The sequence below is a fragment of the Microtus ochrogaster genome, chromosome 7, assembly GCF_000317375.1.
Source record: "Microtus ochrogaster isolate Prairie Vole_2 chromosome 7, MicOch1.0, whole genome shotgun sequence".
Classification (NCBI taxonomy): domain Eukaryota; kingdom Metazoa; phylum Chordata; class Mammalia; order Rodentia; family Cricetidae; genus Microtus; species Microtus ochrogaster.
The window spans coordinates 83223685-83244865 of NC_022014.1; the positions used below are offsets into that span (position 1 = coordinate 83223685).

The window sequence follows — 21181 nt, forward strand, 5'->3', positions numbered from 1 at the left end:
TAGCCCAGGCTGGCCTTGAACTGGCAGAGATCCTCCTCCCCTGCCTCCAAGAGCCAGGATTAAAGGCGTGTGCCACCCACGGTCTCTTATTTGTTTTTTGAGATGGTCTCATGTATTCCACCTGGCCTCAAATTCACCATGTAGCAGAGGATGGCCTCGAACTCCCGATTCTCCTGCCTTTACCACTGAAACGCTGGGAGTGCAGGCACGCACCACCACACACGCTTGTCAAGTGGGTACATCCTACAACTGAACCCCACGGGCTGGGAACAGAGCTCAGTGGTGTATCCCCTGCTGAGCAAGTGCAAGCCTCTGGGTCTCAGCCCAGCACCGGAAGAAAACTGATTAAACAAAAACCCATCAACCCTGACCAGAGGGCCAGGAGCGGATCCATTTACCACAGATGCCAGCAGAGGTCCAAGTGTTTTCGGCTGCCTGCAATAGCAGAGCTGGCTGTGGAACAAGGCCCAACCACAGAGGAACACCAAGATGGAGCTTTGGGGAACTCACGGCACCCCCCCCCCCATTGTCTACTCGCAGGACCCCTCCCCTATACTCAGTCTTGAGTCACAGGCCAGGTAGGTGGTCTGTGTGGAAGTCCCGAGACCACCTGGGAGGCTCCAATGCAGCTATTCACCCACTAAGGGGGCCTGGCAGGGAGCCACCATGGTAGCTACAGACCTCTCTGCCTGTGCCCACCCCTGTAGCCCCAGAGGGCACTACCAAGGACAGCCCCACAGGCAGGTGTTTTTGTTCTGCTCCGTCTTTTATCTTCTTTCTGCTAAATGTGTTTTTAATTACCAGTTCTACCGAGGTGCAATTACCACACTATAAAACCCTCCCGTTTGTGGCGTACAATTCAATGCTCTTTACAGCAAATTTACAGGGTTGTGCACATCAGCACAATCCAATTCTAGAACATTCCCATCACCCTAAGAACAATCCCTGTGGTATCCTGGTTCCTGCCAAGTCCCAGGCAACCGCAGCCCCCCACCCCGCTACATAACCATCTTGTCTTTGTATTTTATACACATGGAGCCTCACCAAGTGTGGCCTTCCCATCCCTGTTGTCTAAAAACCATCAAGTGGAAACGCTGATCACTGGAATCATAGGTACCAAACCCTTGCCCCTTGCCCTCCCCCTGCCCAGCAGTCACCTCTCAGCTTCCTCCTCGGTCACCTCCTTCCGCCTCAGCAGGCTGGTGGCGCCCCTGATGGAGTGATTGCCGCCAGAGAAGTTCTTCCGCGGCTTCCCAAAGCCGCTGCCCTCACTGCCCTCGCGGGCTGCAGCCTTGATGAGGTTGCTGACAGAAAGGGACAAAAAGGACCCTAGCTCTGTCCCCAGCTCCGGGCAGGGTCCCTGAATCATCTCATGGCTCCAAGTCCCACTGACTGCCACCCTGGTAAATGTTAAAACAGCAAGAGGTTCTCCATATAGGTGTCCAGAGCCAGACAGACTCAGGAACTCTGAGGGTCACTGACTCTAAGTAAAGCCCTGGCAAGGGTACAGGGCTTCTCTGCTGCTCGGTTACCCCAAACTGTGGTCCCTTTCTGGTTCTGTGTGTGGGCAGGGGCTTCCTTCCAGGGCTCTACCCTGAGAAGAGGCCTGGCTTCCCCAGTCAGCTGCTGTTCGCCCTAGGGAGCTGCTTTAGCCCAGAAGGGAACGGCACCATCACTGAGAGCCAAGAGCCCTGTCACATCCCTGTGCTCACGCTGCGCACCCTACCTGGGGCCCAGCCCAGCCCAGCCCACATGCTTCCTGTGTGCATGCATGCAGGCCTTACTTGAGGGAGGGGGCTGTCTGGTTGGAGCTCTTGGGGGGTGACACCTTCTTCAACGAGCCATAGTGGTTATGCACCATGGTAGTGACACAGTTGCCCACAGCACCTTTGTTGCTCCTGCCAGAGAGACAGGGGGGGGTAGGACACAATCAGGCTTTGTCTGCAGCACACACAGATGGAGAAACTCGGTGCATACTGCAGCAATGATCAAGTACCCCCGGGACCCCATGGCCTGCAGCCCAGTGGCCAAACCTGTTTTGGGTTAAAAAAGCCCTTTCTTGTACCCAAAGGAGGGGGATGGTGTCCCCTGACCCCCAAGGTCAAGGGACACACAACTGCTCTGTAGATGGCTTAGCATATGCTTTCTCCGGTGGCTTCTCCTGTCTACCAGGGAGGCCACCGCACCAGGACTGCCATCTTGGCTACTGCTCTCAGACAGGCTTTGATCTGTCATGTCCCTGCTGGGCCTGATCCCAAGAGTGACAAGCACAGCTCTGATACAGGCTCACCCTTCCTTGGTAGGCAGGCTGGGAGCCCCGAGGTGACACAGGCCCACCTCCCCAAACCTGATAAAGCCTCCAAGTCAGGTATAGCCGGCCCTGAGGGAGCCTCCTAGACCTGAAATTTCTGGAAAGCACAGCTGGGTGACTCTGGCCTCTAGAAGGAAGGAAGAGGGGCATTCCCAAAGGTCCCTTCTGTGTGGGATACCATCTGAGAGCCCCTCTGCCACTCAGTCACTGACTTCCCCAGTCATCACAAAGTAGCTTGATCCAGTGACATAAAAGACAAGAACGACAGAGCTCCCGGACCAGGAGTGTCCCGTGGAATGATACCTGTTGTTAACGGTGAAGCTGGGAGCCAGGGTACACTCCTTCTTCCGTGGGCCCAAGGCAGAGTCAAGGGTGCTGGGACTCTGGTCATTGGCTGGCAAAGCAAAGCCCCTAGGCTGGTCATCCTGTGGACCACACAGACACTTCTCAGCCTGGGACACTGGGGACACAGCCCAATACCAACAGAGGGCCCTCAGCTGTGAAGCCCAAGGGACCAGTGTCAGGATCAAAGCTCACCAAGCCCAAGACACACCCTCTCTGCAGCTGTTGCCCCTTTCTTTGCAGAGGCGGGAAGAGCGTGGAAGGAACTGGATGGTGATCCTGGCGAGAATACCAGGACTCACGGCTGCCGCAATCTACCCTTACCAGGACATTCCATGAGGCTCCCTTCTCACTGGGTGCCTTGCTGAGACTGGCCACTCTCCTTCTTCCACTGGTGCCACCCTCAAAGAGCATCAGGAAGTCGCTGGGCTCTGCTGGCCTGTGTCAAAAGAGAGGTCAGCACAGAAAGTCAGTCGTCAGAGATGCCAGGAAGGAAGACAGGCCCGCATCTTACAGAAAGTAGGAGGGCTTGGCTTCAGGACAGGAGTCTGGTCTCAAGGTCAGTTTACGAGCTGTTTCTTGGGGGCTAGAGAGTTGGCTCAGAGGCTAAGAGCACTTGCTGCTCTTGCACAGGACCGAGGAGGTTTGGTTCCCAGCACCGACACAGAGGCTCACAACCCTTTGTAACTCCATTTCCAGAGAGTCTGACACCTTATTCTGGCCTCTGTGGGCAGCAGGCACAAACGTGACCACATATATAAATGAACCTGATGGCAAGTTCAGGCTGTGCACACGCTGCAGCCATGCTTAGGCCAAGCACGGGTGCTATCGCCTCGAGCCTGGAAAGCATGACACTTAGGGAAGGGCCAGACACCGGAGGCTACGTTGTGTCTGACTCTGGTTATGAGAAAGTCCCAGGGACAGGATGCAGACTGTGGCCGGCAGGAGCTGGAGGACACAGACAGTCTTAGCAGACCTGGAGTAATGAGCTCTCTACACAGGACAATGAAACTAGAGTCTGACTCAGTAGCAGAGCATTTGCCTGGTGCCTGCATGGCCCTGGGTTCCATCCCCAGCACCAACAAATTAGCACACCTGTGAGGTGCCCTCGAAAGGTGAGCTGTGCGGCACAAGAGCTACATCCCGACAAAGTGGACAGGCAAAAAGCAGCAAAGGTGGCACCCCCCAGCTTGAGGCTGCCATGTCCACACCCCCAGCTCTAGGCTGCCATGTCCACACCCCCAGCTCTAGGCTGCCATGTCCACACCCCCAGCTCTAGGCTGCCATGTCCACACCCTATCGGGTAAAGTGAGGGATGGCAGTCAGTTCCCAGAAGGCCCCTTGGCTGTGGCCTGTCTCTTCTCAGCCCAGACATACCCCTGCCAAGACCGCCACACTGACGGACTGTTACAGATGTCACACAGCACCCCTGACAAAGACCGAGGCACGGTGTTGGCATCACCAGCCATGTTTCCAGGCCACAGAAGGTGGTACCACAAAATCCACTTCCCTGCGGAGAGGGGTGGACTCACTCTGCATGAACACACAAGGCAGGGAGGTAACAGGGGAGGGACAATTTGTCCTGAGTCACAAACAGTGGAGGAGACTAGACACACTGTAGTGCTGACATTCAGCATGGCCGCTGGGCACAGAACCAACCCTGAAGCCCATCAGACACAGGTGAAGAAGACCCAGCACACAACAGCAGCAATGTAAGGCCCTAGACCATCTAGTAAGAAAGATGCAGACTCTCATGAACACTTGGGCTGGTGGAAGATGGATCAGAGGGGACACGGGATTGGAAACAAGCCAGGCTCTTCTCTACTTAGTAAGCATGGGTACAGAGGCCAGGAGACAGAATGGGGCCAGCACAGTTAGACACAAAGGGCAGGGGATAAGACATGAGGCCCTCCAGAGGCCACGGCACTACGGAAGCAGAACACTGTGGTCTGAATCCGAAATGTCCCTCATGCATTGTCCCCAGCTTGTGGGTCAGCAGGCCCAGCCTTTCTGACATACTCCCACCAGGTGGACCCACTTCCTAAAGGTCACACTTCCCGTTCAGCATGCTCCTCCTCACCTCTTGTCGGCCACAGCCCACGAAGTTGCCATCCCAAGCCCCCACTGTCTGATGACAGCCATGCGGCACACAAGGAACACAGAGAATGGGTACAAAAGAGGGGGGCTGTTCTGTGGTGAACAGAGCCATGCTGGCCTTGGGAACCGGTGTGGAAACATTTGGATTTGGGGCTGTCAGCAAGAGAAGTCCTAGGATGCTTTCAGCAGACCCAAAATGCTGATGGAGATAGCAAAGACAGCTCCAGGGGCTTCAAATGGAAACAAGGGCCTTGTGTCAAACGGAGGCTATCTGTGTTACACTGTAGCGACAGAGATGGCTACATTTTGCCTAAGTCCTGAAATCCTAGGTGAGGCTCAATTCAAAAGCAACAGACCAACGTATTTGGCGGGGGAAATTTCATGACAGCATAGCTGAGACTTTTAGTCAGATTTACATTGAAAACTAGTGGGGGAAAAAGACCTGCAGAAGAGTCTCAGGGATGCCCTGCCCCAAACAACCGGCTAGGGAGGCATTTTTCTGCATTTGGCTGCTGAGGCCCTATGAAATCCAGATACACCTGGAGTTGGCAGAACTTGGCGCTGGCCTCGCCAAGCTATAATACCTTGGTGTCGGTATTATAGCATGCGGAATGCAAGAGTCACAACGGTCAAGGAGGCTGTGTGAAGTGAGGGTGCATGGGGCACTTGAGCCAGCTACGTATGAGGACGTCATGGTGAAGACTAGGTTGCAGTGTGAACCCAGAATGTGCGTCTGGGAACCAAGCCTTTTGAAGTCCAACTGAATACACTATGAGCCCCCAATGCCAGATACGGCTGCAAGGCTCGCTGTCTGCCCTGCTGGGTTGCGGTTTGCACTGCTGTGACTGTTTCTTGCTGTGCACTTCCATTTTGGAATAGGGATTTTTTTAAAAAAAGATTTATTTATTTATTATGTATACAATGTTCTGTCTGCATCTGTGCCTGTCCACCAGAAGAGGGCACCAGATCTCTTTATAAATGGCTGTGAGTCACCATGTGGTTGCCAGGAATTGAACGCAGGATCTCGGGAAGAGCAGCCAGTGCTCTTAAACTCTGAGCCATCTCTCCAGCCCTGGAATTGTAATCTTACTCTGTGCTCTCACGTATTATATATATATATCTTGTTTTTTTATTTTACAGGAGCTCACAGTTAAATTTATAGCGACTTTTAAAATTGGACTGAATCCAGGCAGTGGTGGCACATGCCTGTAATCCCAGTACTGAAAGCATTTTATATGAGGACACGGTCAGGAACCTACGAGGATCAGGAGAGAGACCGTGGCTTAAGTGATGTGTTAGGCTGTCACGCCGATGAGGGGTGGAGCTGTGCTAGGGTTTGTGTCAGCCTGACAAAATCCAGTCACCTGGGAACCGGGCCTGTGAGCCTGACCGTGTGAGATTATCTGTGATCCATTAATGTGAGGGAGGGAGACAGGCCCACTCCTCCTTCCCAATGTGGGTAGTACTGCTCTGTGACTGGGATCCTGAACTACACGCGTGGAGAAGGGGCTGAGAAGCAGGCATCCGTTACCCTCCTCCAGTTGCAGAGGTGACGTGACCAGCTGCTTCAGGCTCTGCTGCAGTGATGGACTGGACCCCTGCACTGTGAGCCAGAATGAACACTTTCTTCTTTAATAGCTTTCGTCAGGGTATTTTAAGAACCAACAGGAGCCGGGCAGTGGTGGCGCACGCCTTTAATCCCAGCACTCGGGAGGCAGAGGCAGGCAGATCTCTGTGAGTTTGAGCGAGGCCAGCCTGGTCTACAAAGGGAGTTCCAGGACAGGCTCCAAAGCTACAGAGAAACCCTGTCTCAAAAAAACCAAAAAAAAAAAAAAAAAAAAAAAAAAAAAAAAAAAAAAAAAAAAAAAAAAAAAAAAAGAACCAACAGGAAAGAAACAAAGCCAGACATTCAACTGCTCACACAACCAGGCCTGCTCTCCACCAGCCCAAGAAGGGCAGGTGTGTCTGCAAAGGGTTTCCTGGATGTCATTTAATAGACATAACCACAGACCACACATATGCACATGTACACAGACAGACGCAACCACACACACCACACACACACACCACACACATACACACACGTGCGTGTGTACACGCACACACACGTGGGCAGACCCGCACGCACACTACACATACCGAGCCCACTACAAAACACCACGCAGCTGCACATTCAAAACCCCACCCACACCATGCAAACACACCACAAACTATGAATGCTCACACCACACACGAAGCCTACTCTACAAACCCACATGCCACAGACATGTGCATGTATGCATCCCGCGTCTGGCACGGTCGCGTGTGCCCACCCGACACCCTCAGTGGATCCTGCACTTTCGGCCACCGGCAATCTGGCAGAGTGGACATCCTGAGTATGGCACACTGTGGCACACTGTACCAGCAACAGTCCCAGCCTATTCTCTGCTACGTTCACCCTGGCCCCCAAGGTTGCTGCCTGGTGGACACTGTGGTGTTGAGAACGCCTGCATCTGCAGTTCCCGCGGGAGAGAACCTATGACTGAGTCTCACTGAGTCTCTCACTGCTTGGGAACAGTTCATGCACGAGGGCCTTGCTGGACCCTCAGTAGCACTGGCCACTGCTGGCTCTCTGCTGGCCTTCCCAGCACTGAGGTTCCAAGACAACTATGCTGGTTAAAAACAGGCAGGGGGTCTGACGGAAGGTTCAGAAATGTTCTAATACCAATGCCTCCTATTAACAGTGGGTTTTGACATCCAAAGGCCAAGAGAGGCTACGGATGAAAGATGTGGAGATAAAGACCCACAAGTAACCTCACTTGCATAAACAACCTCACTGAGTTCTCTTGAGAAGGTAGGACAGAGAAGAGGTGGAGGAGCAGGCGGGACCAACCCAGAGCGCCCAGGATCTAACGTCCAGCACAGATGTAGCGGAAGAGGATGAATGCTCTTAGCTGCCCCCAACCCTCCTAGCTCAAGAGAACAGAGTGGGCCACCAAGGCCAAGCAGTGTGAAGGTCACCAGACCCCACTGCCCAGCAGAGACCATGGCCGATAGAGCTGGAGGAAGAAGAGGGGTAACTGGCGGTTGTGGGTGACCCGGAGTCACAACAGATTACCTGGGGGAGCCGGTCCATGACTGGTTGACCTGTGTGGTGCTGTTAGATCTTCGGAGATTGTTGATAGCCCGAGAGCCCCCAGGCCCCGTAGCCTCCTGTAGAAGGGGAAAAAGAGTCTAGTTAGGAGAGAGGACCTTAGACACTTGCCAGGATGCTCAGCCGGACCAAGCCTTAGAGAAATCACTGGGGAAGAAAAGAAAGCTCTGGGTTCCAAACCAGCTGGGAGTCTCTGAAGGTGGACGTGGTCACAGGACAGGATGGGCAGTAAGCAGTGTGAGGCCCAGCGATCACTGGGTGTGGGACACTGGGCTCCAGCCTCTGAGAGCCTGGGTATATTGTACAAAGTAGGGGGCCCTTCGCCCCTGCAGCAGGGAGGGCCCAGGAAGAAGCACAGGGCCCGACCAGAACCTGTGCACTGTGCGTCTCTGCTGTCATCAGTGGTACGCTTAGCGCTCTCAAGAGGTGAAAAAGCTGCATTGCCGGGACAGGGAGAGAAAGAAAGCACAGCGGAGCATGTGCCGTCTGCAGGCCAAGACTGGCTAGGGGACCCTAGCAGCAGGCTTACCTCTCCCTTCTCTGGCCCTCTGCACTTTAAACAGCAGAACGTCTGACCGACCCTTTTGTTTCTCCCTCTGGTTTTCTAAGACAGGGTTTCTCTGTGTAGCCCAGGCTGTCCTGGAACTCGCTCTGTAGCCCAGGCTGTCCTGGAACTCGCTCTGTAGCCCAGGCTGTCCTGGAACTCGCTCTGTAGACCAGGCTGTCCTGGAACTCACTCTGTAGACCAGGCTGTCCTGGAACTCACTCTGTAGACCAGGCTGTCCTGGAACTCACTCTGTAGACCAGGCTGTCCTGGAACTTGCTCTGTAGACCAGGCTGGCCTGGAACTTGCTCTGTAGACCAGGCTGGCCTTGAACATAGAGATCCACCTGCCTCTGCCTCCCAAGTGCTGGGATTAAAGGTGTGCACCACCACTGCCTGGCCTGACCTACTGTTAATAATTGCTGAATATATCAACACCCAGCATCAGCACCACAGCAGCTGGTTCAGGGATGCCCCCCCCACTTCTTTTCCATTTTCCTGATGGCAGGTTTATGTTCTTCACACCAAGGAAAGAGGTGAGCCTTGTGCTCACCAAAGTGGAGAAGAAGTGTACGTTAGATAAAGAAGGGCTACACACCTGAAATGCCTACTGACTGACTTGATGCCTCAGGTCCTTCCTCCACTGCAGGAACCTGTCCAAACCAAAGGTCCTCTACGGGATGGCTCTCCCTATCCCAGAACTCAGCCTGAGCAATGTAGGCCTACCCCACCGACACAGGGATAGTTCTTTCAGGAAGTTGGGGGAGGTGAGCCTTTTATCTAGGAAGGAAGCTCAGACTGTCAACCAGCCCTTCACCCTCAGCAAGGACCTCTTCTCAGGAAGAGTCACAGACTGCAGCCAGCATCTAGGCCACGCCCAGGCTCCTCCCTGTTCTAGAAGTTCAGGCCAGACTCAGGCACAGCCCTGATCCCCAAAGGACTTGGCCTGGCTACAATGCCTAGCAGACAGCAGTTTTAGGTGGCAGGAGTCCAGCTTGGCCACTCATGGTCACCTTATAGATCTCTGAGTGACACCCTGACCCATGCCCCACAGGAACAGGCTGGGGAAGGAAAGGTAGCTGTCCCCAAAGCCCCAGCTCCTGCCCATCTGTCACCCACCCAGTTTCTACAAGGCCACAGTAGCTTGTTACCCTCCCCGTGGTCCACCGACTCAGAGAACCTAAAGGCAGCAGGGTAGGAAAGGCAGGATCCGACGACAGAGGATGAGGATGAGGGTCTGCCCCAGGGCAGCTCGCTAGGCTTGTGTGGGACCGTCCTCCCTGTCCACAGGATGACCATGGATATGACGCAGATGCTCTTGTGAGGAACCAGAGACCAGATGCCACCCCAAAAGGGCCTGGCTCCCACACTCACCAAAGCCCTTTTCCTCGGCTCACTGCCCGTGACCACAGACACGGATCGGACGATAGACTTGGTAGCAGAGGCACTGCTGGGCCGCTGGGACACGGGCGGAGGGAGCCCAACCAGACTCAAGTCCATACCTTCTGGGCTGCCTTCGGGAGGAGCACTAATAGTCCGTGAACCTTTCATGGCGGACCAGGCTGGCCCTGAGAGAGAAACGAAGAGACACAACGAGACATCACCGTAGGGGCCAGGGATGTGGCTTAGGCTAATCTCCAGCATGGTGTAGAGCCAGGTACGGTGGGATATGCATGTAATAATGGTGCTCAGAGGTGGGGGGAGGAGGAGCAGAAATTCAAGACGATTCTCAGATATATAGTAAATTCAATTCAAAGCTAGCCTGGGCTACAAAAGACCTCGTCTAAAAACAATGGGGATGGGGCTCGGAGACGCGACCTGGTGAGTGCCTGCCGCTCTTCTAGAGGGATACAACCAAACATACATTTTAAAATATGGCGGGGCTGGAGAGATGGCTCAGAGGTTAAGAGCATTGCCTGCTCTTCCAAAGGTCCTGAGTTCAATTCCCAGCAACCACATGGTGGCTCACAACCATCTGTAATGGGGTCTGGTGCCCTCTTCTGGCCTGCAGGCATACACACAGACAGAATATTGTATACATAATAAATAAATAAATAAATAAATAAATAAATTAAAAAATAAATAAACCTTTTAAAAAAATATGGCAATTATACCTGCATATTCATATTTTTTAACATAAAAGATAGTCCCTGTTCCTATTTTACAACCTCCTAATTCATTAAACCTGGTAACTCCAGGACCAGAGGATCTGAGCCTACGCTATATATAGTCCTGCCTGGTCCTGCCATGCCTACCCCACCACAGAACAGGGCTCATGGGTGCTCTGTGGTCTCTGGTCTGATTGACACCTACACTACATATAGTCCTGCCTGGTCCTGCCATGCCTGCCCCACCACAGAACAGGGCTCATGGGTGTTCTGTGGTCTCTGGTCTGACTGACACCTACGCTATATATAGTCCTGCCTGGTCCTGCCATGCCTGCCCCACCATGGGTGCTCTGTGGTCTCTGGTCTCTTGCACACGACATCTCTGATCCAGCCACTGGGTCCTTGCCTTGCACAAGTCAAGCAGCCCTAGCTGGCCAGGGCTCAATCTCACATCAGTCACTGGCATTCTCCTGAACCTGTGTCCAGCTTACTCCACACCCTAGGGGAAACGGCTTCTCAAGACAGCAGAATAAATCTGAGCACCTGGCATGTCCAGCTCTGGCCCTGTCCTCTGCACCCGCTCCCCAAGCCTATGTAGTACATCCCAACACACCTCTGCACCTGCAATGCCCCTGCCCCCACACTGCCCATTGGATTTCCTTCTATCAGACTTTGCTCTCTAGGACACCCTTGAAAGGGCAGGGATCGGGTGGTCTCAGCCCCTGGCATGTGGGGCGCACTGAAGTGGTGAGTTCTCAGGTGAGAGATAGGTACACGGGGCACATGCTAAGTGATTGGACCTTTGCAGAGCCCAAGGGTCAAGAGTATACATTCACTATGGTTCAAAACGATGCTGCCTTGGTCCCAACATCCAGGTGTGTGTGGCGCGGGGCAGTGTCCCTACTCTGAGGCTGTCCTGCCATCAATCTGGCCAGCGTCCTCAGTTACACATTTCTGGTTGTGTGGGTGAAACCTAACACCTTCCCCTTCTTGGCACTGGTCACACCCGGGTGGACTCTGGCTGGCTCCTGAGCTGATGGACATGGCTTTCCCAACCCCTCGTGCAGCCAGTGAGGTTCCGGGCGGTAAACACAGCCTCTCCCTGGAAACCGCCAAGCCAGATGAAGGAAAGGCTGGTGAGGCCAACCTCACCCTGGACAAAACCGTGCCGCAAGCCCGCAGGACCCAGAGGGGCAGGAGCCTGCTCCCAGGCCCTCGGGGGGCAGCTGACCCCCGAGCAGGGCCCTTGAGCAGTCCAGTGCTGCGCTCCTCCGCAGGCAACCCGCATCTCCCAGGCCTCTCGGGGTTTGAGGCAGGAGTTGCGGGCCGCCTGAATGGACCCCACGACATTCTCCGGGGGCGAAGGGTACTGCGCACAGGCCATCCTCGCTGCAGGGCCCGATCCCTCACCGCGCGATGCCCCTCACCTGCGCGGGCCCGGCCTGGGGCGCAGGGCTCGTGGGCTCGGCCTGGCGGGTACGACTGCAGAGCCACCCGGGGCCCCACGGGGCTGGCCTCGGCCGTGGGTGACAATAAAGAGGCGTCCGCAGGGGCGAGTGGCGGCGGCTAGCAACCAGCCTGGCGCCTCCTCCGCTGTCCGTCACGCCGGCCCGCCTTTACAACGCGCGCCGCTCAGGGATTGGCTCTCCGGGCGCCCTCGGCTTGTCCGGCAGCTCATTGGGCCGCTAGGCTGTCCTGTAAGTTCCGGCGTGGGAGGAGCAGCCGAAAGCTAAGGTGGAGAGGAGGCTGGCGGAGGGGCGGGGCTTCGCGGGGGCGGAGCCTGCGGGCTCCTGCACCTCCAGAGGCTGGGGTTCTAGAAAGCCAGGCTTCCCGCTTCACCCTGTGTCCTCTCCCGGGCCTCCCTGGACCACTAGGTGGTGTCTGTTTTCGCCTCTTCCATTCTTTCCTAACTGCTTTCAAAAATGCTTGCCGAGTCTCCGGTGGCCCCACTCGCTGCCAGGTGTGCAGTTGTGGGCTCTCCTCCCTTTGCCCAAAGGTCTCAGGACACCGAAGCTCAGCTGCCCAGTTCAACAGAAGTTAGTTAAATAACAAGTTTATAAATTCAAATGCTTAAAAAATTATCCGTATATAGTTATTGATTTGTGTGCGCGCGCGCGTGTGTGTTTGGGATGGTGACCCAGGGGCTTGCACATGCTGAAGAAGGGCTCTGCCACTGGCCTCAGCCAAGTTTGCTTTAAGAAAGGTCGCGTGGTGGTAGTACACGCCTTTAATTCCTGCACTTGGTAGGCGGATCTCTGAGTTTGAGGCCAGCCCGGTCCTCAGAGAGAGTTCCAGGACAACCAGTGTTTACACAGAGAAACCCTGTTTCAAAAAGAAAGAAAGGAGCCGGGCGGTGGTGGCGCACGCCTTTAATCCCAGCACTCGGGAGGCAGAGGCAGGCGGATCTCTGTGAGTTCGAGACCAGCCTGGTCTACAAGAGCTAGTTCCAGGACAGGCTCCAAAGCTACAGAGAAACCCTGTCTCAAAAAAAAAAAAAAAGTGTATGTGTTTTACCTGCATGTATGTCTCTGCACCGAGTTGAGGGTGCTGGATCCTGAAACTGGAGTTAATGGATGGTTGTAAAATTTTATGTGGGTGCTGGGAATCAAACCCTGGGTCCTATGCAGGAACAGTGTATGCTTTTAAACATTGGTGGCTTCTTTGTTAACAGAAAGCTTTGATTTCTACATATTAACATTTGCATCCTCTTGTTGCGGTAACCATCCTCACTCTTCCTCCTCCATGCACAGCCCTGTGGAGTCTGTCTCACGCCCCACTTCCAGCACATAGTGTCTTCCTGTCACCCCACCGGAAAGCTCTGGGGCGCATGCTGTTGCCGCTCTCCCCAATATTCCAGCCCGTGATGACGTTACCTTTCTTATCTCTAGAATAACCCAGGGTTTCATCCATGTTTGAGTAAATATGATGGAAGCGGGTGAGGACACTGACCGACTTTTGTATAAATATAGCTTTTCACTTGTCTGCGCAAATTCCTAGGACAGGAATCAGTGCTATTTGAGAAGCTGCCGAGTTGTTTTCCAGACCCTGCATGGCCGGTGTCACGTGAGCTCCAGCTGTTGTGTGCCCCTCAGCTCTTGGAGGTTAAGATCCTGTTCTTTTAGTCCATTAGCAGGCGCGGTTTTAAGTCACGTGGCTTAGCTGAGCTACCTGCTTAGATGGTGATGATCTATGTGTGCCCTTACCTGCCATGCTTCCAACACATTCCTGCATACGTCTGTCCAGATCTTCTATACACTGTAATCTGGGTGGTTTTCTAGTTTTAAGTTCCTGTGTGTACACGCACACTCACACCATGGGATCCATGTAGAGGTGTGGGGGTCAGTCTAGGTTCTCTGGGGCCACGGAATTCACAGAACAAATTAATCTTTCTCTTTCTCTCTCTCTCTCTACACACACACACACGTAGTTTACTGGAATAATTTACAGGCTGCTAGTCCAACAATGGCTGGCTGGGAAGGGAAAGCCCAAGAATCTAGCAGTTGCTCAGTCCCACGAGGCTGGTGTCCCAGCTGCTCTTCTGTAGATGCAGGGATCCTGAAGAAGTAGACTCCAATCTGAGGGAATGGATGTGCCGGCAAGGCAAGCAGGCAGAGAGAGAGAGAGCTTTCTTCTATATCCTCCGTAGATGTCCAGCAGAAAGATGGCCCGTATTAAAGGCCTGTGTCTTCCCATTTCAAGATCAGGATCATGCCGAGTGGCAGGGTGGTGGTGGCGTATGCCTTTTATCCCAGCACTCGGGAGGCAGAGGCAGGAAGATCTCTGTGAGTTCCGGACAGTCTGCTCTACAGAGTGAGTTCCAGGACAGCCAGGTCTGTTATACAGAGAAACCCTGTTTAGAAAAACAAACAACCGAAACCAAAACAACAACAAACGATCGGGATTAAAGGCCTCTCTGTCTTCCCACCTCAGAGGTCTGGACTAGAAGTGGACTCAACCACTTCAAACCAGCAGAAAATCTCCCACAGGTTCGGAAGAAAACCTCCACTATTCTGGATTGTACCTCATTCCAGAGAAGCTGACAACCAAGAACAGTCAGCATAGCTAAAAGGATGACCCTCATTTTCCTTTTCCACCACGCAGGTGCCAGGCTGTGCGCAGGGCAAGTGCCTTTACCAGCCTGGCATTGCAGTGACCCGTGTTCTTGACAAGTTTTCGCGTTGGTCTACGTGACCAACCCTAGAACCCTAGAACTCCCTCTGGAGAGCAGGCTGACTTCAGATCCACAGAGAGTGGTCTCTCTGCCTCCTGAGGGCTGGAACTAAAGGGGTGCACCACCACAGAGTGTGTCTGATACTTAGGCTAAGGCTCACTTTAAGTCTGAGGGGTGGAGCAAGGCATTTTAAGTCTTTCTTACACATTGACAGCTCCAGCCCCACTACTGGAGGGCACTACCTCATCGCTGAACTCCTGCAGCTGCAGAGAGCCACCTGACTAGGAGTGTGACCCACCGTGCGGGCACCTAACACCCCAGGCTCCACCTCCAGGATGCGGACGCTGTTGTTGACCCTATTTGTGTAGACCTACCATCTTGTTTAAGACCTGTTGCCAGTCTTGGCTAGCATAGCTGTGGTGAACCAATCAGTCACGGGAGACCCTCACCGTACCCGTTACCATTTCTCACAGGAGGGGAAGGACCTCCCCCCACCTGTCATCAGCAGTTACTAGAAAAAAACACTCCAGCGGTTCCCACGAGCCTTCCTCTGCTCTTGCAACCCCAATGGAACCCTGATTCACCACCTGAACCTGTGTGGAAATGTTTCTGTATCCAGGGTTAACAGAAAGACTCCTAGGAAAAGCCACACTGTAGAAGTGATATTCTGGGGCTGGAGAGATGGCTCAGAGGTTAAGAAGACCTGGGTTCGGTTCCCAACACGATGACGGCTCACAACTGTCCGTAACTCCAGTTCTAGTGGATCTGACTTGCTCACGTGAACACACCCACAGGAAAACACCAATGCCCATGAAGTGTTTCCTGTAAACTCTGGTGTCTGTTCACTACATAAACATGAAGCTAGGACTACAGCTCAGGGGATCAGCACTTGTGTCTGAGACTCCGGTGGGGTTTGGGACAACACCTCACGTTCATAGCGCATCCTGAAGTGGGGTACTCCCAGCTTCCGTTCACGACATCCTGTAGCCCCTTGAGGGTGAGCTCAAAGCAATACCAAACACTTAAGGAGAAAACATCCGTCTCACTCAGGAAAAGGAGTCCCTGAAGTGCGCCCCTTATTAGCAACCACCAGCTAGAGCGGGCCATGTAAACATTGGTGTTTATTGGGAAAGTGCACGCCGCCGCCTCACAGCCGCTTCTGAGATGGACAGGAAGGTTCACTGGACTCTCCCAGGGTCTGCAGATAACTGTGACAAGCTGAGCATCCAGAGCAGGGTCCGACAGGGACCCGACACTGGACATACCACAGGGCACTTGGCTAAGGAAGCTGAGAAACAGACCTTTGGATCACAGGCACAAGCCCCCAGTGCCCTACTCTGAAGGCTGTGGCTTCCAGCTGCTGTGACCTCCCTGTAGGAGGATCCGAGGTCAGAACAGAGTCAATGTTTCCAACCCTGACAAGTGCTCACTTCTGAGGGGCAGGCAGGCAGGGCTTGCCCAGGGCACCCAGGTCAGCACCTCAGCCCTGCTACCTGCCAGTTGCTACCATAGGAACTCAGGTCCACACAGCCATTGCCAGCACCTAGCAAAGGGACCTTCTGGACAGGGACTGAGGTAGTGGGGAGGGGCGAGGGAAGGGTTGGCCTCTGTGTTTAGCCTTCTGGAGTGAGAGCAGCATGGGGCCGAGGCGCTGTGGCCAACAGCCCTGAGGAAGCCCTGGCCTGGAGCTGTACCACATGAAGCAGGAAACTTCTGAGGTGGCTCCAGCCATGGCAGACCTCTTGCCAGGAGGGGAAGGGAGGCCAATCCCAGGAGCATGGCCAGAGTCAACTTCCCAAGAAGCCACGGGGATCTAGACACCCTCTGAGGCACCATGACCCTCTTTCCCACACTTCCATCTTGGCTGGTCAGCACTGAGGGCCCATGTCTTCTTCAGTGACTCTTCTGACCACTGGATGGCCCCACGGGGCTCGGCTGGCTCAGAGACTGCTTTACCACAGCTTCCAGGTGAAAGAGAAGGGTCAGAGGGGGCGAGAGGACCACTCCGTGGTGGACACGAGGCCATGAGGTCCTCTCGGTCCTCAATATGAGGACCAGGGAACTCTGAAAGGCGGGGCCCAGAGAGTCACATGTTTAGAAACGAGAAAGCGGATGGCTCCGTGGTTGCCTTCTGTGGACCCGGCTGGAGATCCTGCAAGCCGGGGCAGGGCAGGCGGGGGCAGGCCACCAGCTCCATCCCCTCAAACAAAGAGTTGGGGCTCCACAGGAACGTACTGGAGCCTCCCTCTGGGGTGTCTGTGCTCTCCAGGTCCTGCTCACATCCTGGCCCCTGTTCACTAGAACATACTGACTGGGTTTCGACCGCACTGGCATCCTCCAGAGCGGGAGGAAAGGTGTCTGGAGAAGGAGCGGGCACAGGGTTGCTGGGCTCGACTGTGGTGGAGCTTAGAGGCTGGAGGAAGACCTGGCTCCCAGGAGGAGGCACAGGGCTGGTCAGCAGATCCGCTGGGCCCATGAGGGTAGCTACAGAGCTGGGCTGGGCACAGGGCCTTAGGGCAGGGAGCTGCTGTCTGCAAGAGGCTTCAAAGTGTCTCAGGATCTAGAGGAAAACAGGAAGGAGGGGGTTCCTGTTTAGTGCTGGGAACAGTAAGGCCGAGGCAGACACCCAGCTGTGTGCTGCCCAACGGGACACAGGAAACAGATCCCACTGAACAGACGCACGGGCAGTCCCAGCCTCAGAGCCCTCCAGACATCACGGGAACTGAAGGTCCCGAGGAGACCCGACATATCTGGTCACTCTGGACATGTTGTTCCTGTGATGTCACCCCAGGTTTACTTGGTGGCGTGACCAAAAGGGAGCTAACAGGTGCTAACGGCATAGCCAACCTGGACTAAGCGTCTAGGACACTGCAGTTTAACAACGACAGAGAAAACAGTAGACCCCATCTAGGTGGCGCTGGCCTTTAATCCCAGCACTCAGGAGGCAGAGGCAGGGGCAACTCTGGGAGTTTGAGGCCAGCAAGGTCTGCAAAGAGAGTTCCAGGACAGCCAGGGCTATACTGTGAGGCCCTGTCAAGAAAGGTAAAACAACAGAAGCGGCTAGGGATGCAACCAAGTAGCCAGGAAGGGCATGAGGGAGACTCCCAGGGACGTGGCAGAGACCCTGGTTTGTGACATAACGGAGAGCTGCAGCCGAGGGAGACTTTCTGGAGAAGGTGGACCGTGTGTCCGACAGGCGGGGGAAGAGCCCAAGGTACCCACAGTGCCAGAGCCCAGGGTAGGCGGGCACCACACACTGAGCAGGGCTGTAGGAATGTGCCCACCAAACACTGATCGCGGCCAGCTAAGGGACCACTGCCAGGGCAGTGGGTGCTGAGAGAGACTCTGCTGTTCCCAGGGCCCACTGCCCACCTTGGTAGCTTTGTTCGTCACAGGTCCAGGACTGCCTGCACCAAGTTCCTGCAGCTGTTGCCGGCAGAGGAGAAGGACTTGTTCCTGAGGCAGGAGGTCAGCTCCCCCAAAGGAGGCAATGGCGCACAGCGCCCTCTGTGGGTAGGAAGCGGGGTGGAGGTGTGGCCAAGTCAACTCTCCATGGCTCTACACAGAGGATGCCTGGGGCCCAGCATCCCCATCATCCTCCACAGCATCCTCCCCACCATCTTCCCCACCATCCTCCACAGCATCTTCCCCACCATCCTCCACAGCACCCCCACCATCCTCCCCAGCATCCTCACCATCCTCCACAGCATCCCCCCATCATCCTCCCCAGCATCCTCACCATCCTCCACAGCATCTTCCCCACCATCTTCCACAGCATCCCCACCATCCTCCACAGCATCCTCCCTACCATCCCCACCATCCTCCACAGCATCCCCCCACCATCCTCCCCAGCATCCCCAGCATCCTCCACAGCATCCCCACCATCCTCCACAGCATCCCCACCATCCTCCCCAGCATCTTCCCCAGCATCTTCCCCACCATCCTCCACAGCACCCCCACCATCCTCCCATCCCCTGCTCCCTCAGGCTGGTCCTCACCATCCGCTCGCACTCACTGGTCCCGACCAGCTGGCGGAGGAGCAGCTCCAGCACAGCCTCACAGTTGAGCAGCCCACACCTGTACAGGGAGGGGACACAGAGGAGGGATGGGGACAGTCATAGCCAGCTCCCCCACCCCTCAGGGGCCAGGCACAGGCGGGCAGCTCACTCTTTGATGAAGTGCTGGGTCTCCTCACGGCTCAGGAAGACACGCGATCCTTGTGTCACGGCTCTCACTAGGCTCAGCTCTTGCTGGCAGTCATTTAGGGCCATGGCCTCAGCCCTGGACAGAGCAAAATGACATGGCCAAGTCAGGATATCAAGGTCTCAGGTAAATGGGTGGGACAACAGCCCCTAAGCTCCCACACTAGGGGTCAAGGAACCTGCTGGCAGCCCCTCTGGGAGAGGCGGTGGGGTGGTTTGAAAGAAAATGGCCCCCAAAGGAAGTGGAAACGTTAGGAGGTGTGGCCTTTTTGGAGTGGGTGTGGCCTTATCACAGGAAATATGTCAGTGTGGCTTTGAGTTCTCATATGCTCAAGATACTGCCCAGTGTTTCAGACCACTTCCTGTTGCCTGCAAGATGGAGGACTCTCAGCTACTTCTCCAGCACCACGTCTGCCTGCATGCTGTCATGTGTCCCACCACGATGACAATGGACTGAAACTCTGAACTGTAAGTGAGCCACCCCAATTAAATGTTTTCCTTATAAGAGTCGCCACGGTCACAGTGTCTCTTCACAGCCATAGAAACCCTGAGACAGGTGGCCACGTATCCCACACACCTTTCGGTCAGGTCGCTTGGCTCGCGGCTGGCCCCAGAGTGGCTGTCACTGCCAGACCGACTGCCTGAGTCCGAGGCCCTGCTCGGGTTGCTGGTGTAGGAGGAATTCTGGGAACTGGGACCACTGTCCAGTTCGTCCCAGCCTCCTCCAGCCTGCCCAGGCTGGTGTCTCACAGCTGAAAGACAGAACGGTAGACAAGACCCCAGGGTTTTCCACAGGCCTCAGGCCGCCTCCTTCAGACTCTGGCCTAGGAGATAAGGGGCTGTGGCCTAAGCTTACAGGGCAACTCCAGAAACTCCAGGCACAAAGATGGGTGGGTGCTTCCTGCTGGGTAGGAAGCCTGGGGCTCCTGCAGTCAGGGCAGAGTTAACATTCATCTCCACATCTGTAAAGTGTCTCACTCCCTGCCCTAACACCTGATCCACAGAGAGGCAACCCTTGCCTCCATACCTTTGGCCCCAAGGATTAGATTCCCAGCGCTGGGATATGTGTGGCCAGTTGAAGGTGTCACTGCAGGCTGGTAGGTGTCACCGCGTGGCAAGGGCCCCTGGGTGCTGGGATTCTCAGGCCCAGAGCGCACAGCGTTAGCCACTACCTCTGCAGCCCTCTGGATCGTGGAGAGGAAGCTTTCACCCGCAGAGCCTGCAGACAGCAAGCTGGCATCAGCAGGAGAGGGTGCTCGCACCCTGGCCCACCTTCCCTACCTCCAGCCAGGCTCTCCAGGTTGGGGCCAGGGCAACTGCCTGCTCGGATCCAGGGAGGTAAAGGCATGTGCTGCGGGTACCAGACCTGCTACCATAGATACTGAGCATCGTGGTCTGGACACTTAGTCTACAGCAGCCAAGGTGAAGGGTGTTCTAGGGGAGCTGCAGGAACTGAAAATGTCCCAGGCCCTTCACTCAAGTGTTGGGGGCCCATCCTCGCTTTTGAAGAAGGGACAAGTGAAAGCATCAGTCAGATGCACAAAGGCCCATCTGTAACAGCTACAACACGCAGCTGGACACAGCTGGACACGGCCTCGCGTTCTGCCCCAAGGACAGCTGAGGTTACTTGCTCCATTATGTGCTACTCTATAGACCTTCGACAAATAAACTTCCAGTGTCTGATGGCACAGGTACCCACATACACAACACCGTTACAGCCTGCACAGGTGACCCTCTAGGTCCCTGTCACAGCCTGGACCCTTGCCCCTCAAGCAGCAGAAAAGGCCGACACAGCCAGCTGGACTTAAGTCTAGCCTCTCCTTGTCCATCAAGTAGAGCCGGCCAGCCTGCCTTGCCTTCCTCCCAGCTGGGCAGAGGAAGCACAGGGGAGCGCACCGGGAGGTGGGTCCACAGGTGGTGTAGCTGGGAGATGCTCATGAGATACCAGTGAGGTCTGACCCTGGTCCCTTCACATCCCTACCCAGGAGCCCTGTGCCATACCTGTCCGGCCCCATGTCTTTGTGTAGCCGAAGCCCTGGAGAGCACTGTTAGGTCTGGCCTGGGCACCCATGCCTAAAAGAGGACACTGGCATCAGTGTAGGCCTCCATGCAGACCAGCCCACGTGTACCAAGAGGGACCACCCCCGATGGTGGCTGGGAGTGGTCACCAGAGCGGCATACCTGCTGGAGGCAGGGCCTGGGGAGGCTGGGAGGGAAGCGGAGGCACGGTGTCTGAGAACAAGGTGCTACCCAGGTCCTAAATGAAGAAGTGGC

The 21181-nt window shown here is 55.1% G+C and overlaps 2 protein-coding genes across 3 annotated transcripts in view; both read right to left on the minus strand.

Annotated features, from left to right (window-relative positions):
- The window catches only part of Cep131 (centrosomal protein 131), a 22442-nt gene extending 10308 nt beyond the window's left edge, over positions 1-12134 (minus strand). The window contains exons 1-7 of the mRNA XM_005350846.3: positions 11962-12134; positions 9801-9994; positions 7848-7942; positions 2978-3092; positions 2615-2736; positions 1785-1898; positions 1158-1304 (exon numbers count right to left, since the gene is read on the minus strand). Of these exons, the coding sequence (XP_005350903.1) occupies positions 1158-1304; positions 1785-1898; positions 2615-2736; positions 2978-3092; positions 7848-7942; positions 9801-9977 (770 nt within the window). The 5' untranslated portion in view covers positions 9978-9994; positions 11962-12134. The remainder of the gene's footprint in view (positions 1-1157; positions 1305-1784; positions 1899-2614; positions 2737-2977; positions 3093-7847; positions 7943-9800; positions 9995-11961) is intronic.
- Positions 12135-15552: 3418 nt separating this feature from the next.
- The window catches only part of Tepsin (TEPSIN, adaptor related protein complex 4 accessory protein), a 9032-nt gene continuing 3403 nt past the window's right edge, over positions 15553-21181 (minus strand). The window contains exons 6-13 of one of the 2 annotated variants that reach the window (XM_005350848.3): positions 21089-21164; positions 20909-20980; positions 19935-20126; positions 19485-19659; positions 18873-18986; positions 18704-18782; positions 18078-18212; positions 15554-17265 (exon numbers count right to left, since the gene is read on the minus strand). In XM_005350848.3, coding sequence (XP_005350905.1) covers positions 16792-17265; positions 18078-18212; positions 18704-18782; positions 18873-18986; positions 19485-19659; positions 19935-20126; positions 20909-20980; positions 21089-21164 — 1317 coding nt within the window. In that variant the 3' untranslated portion in view covers positions 15554-16791. Of the gene's footprint in view, positions 17266-18077; positions 18213-18703; positions 18783-18872; positions 18987-19484; positions 19660-19934; positions 20127-20908; positions 20981-21088; positions 21165-21181 lie in introns of both variants that reach the window. The other variant, XM_026781004.1, reaches the window with a different exon arrangement.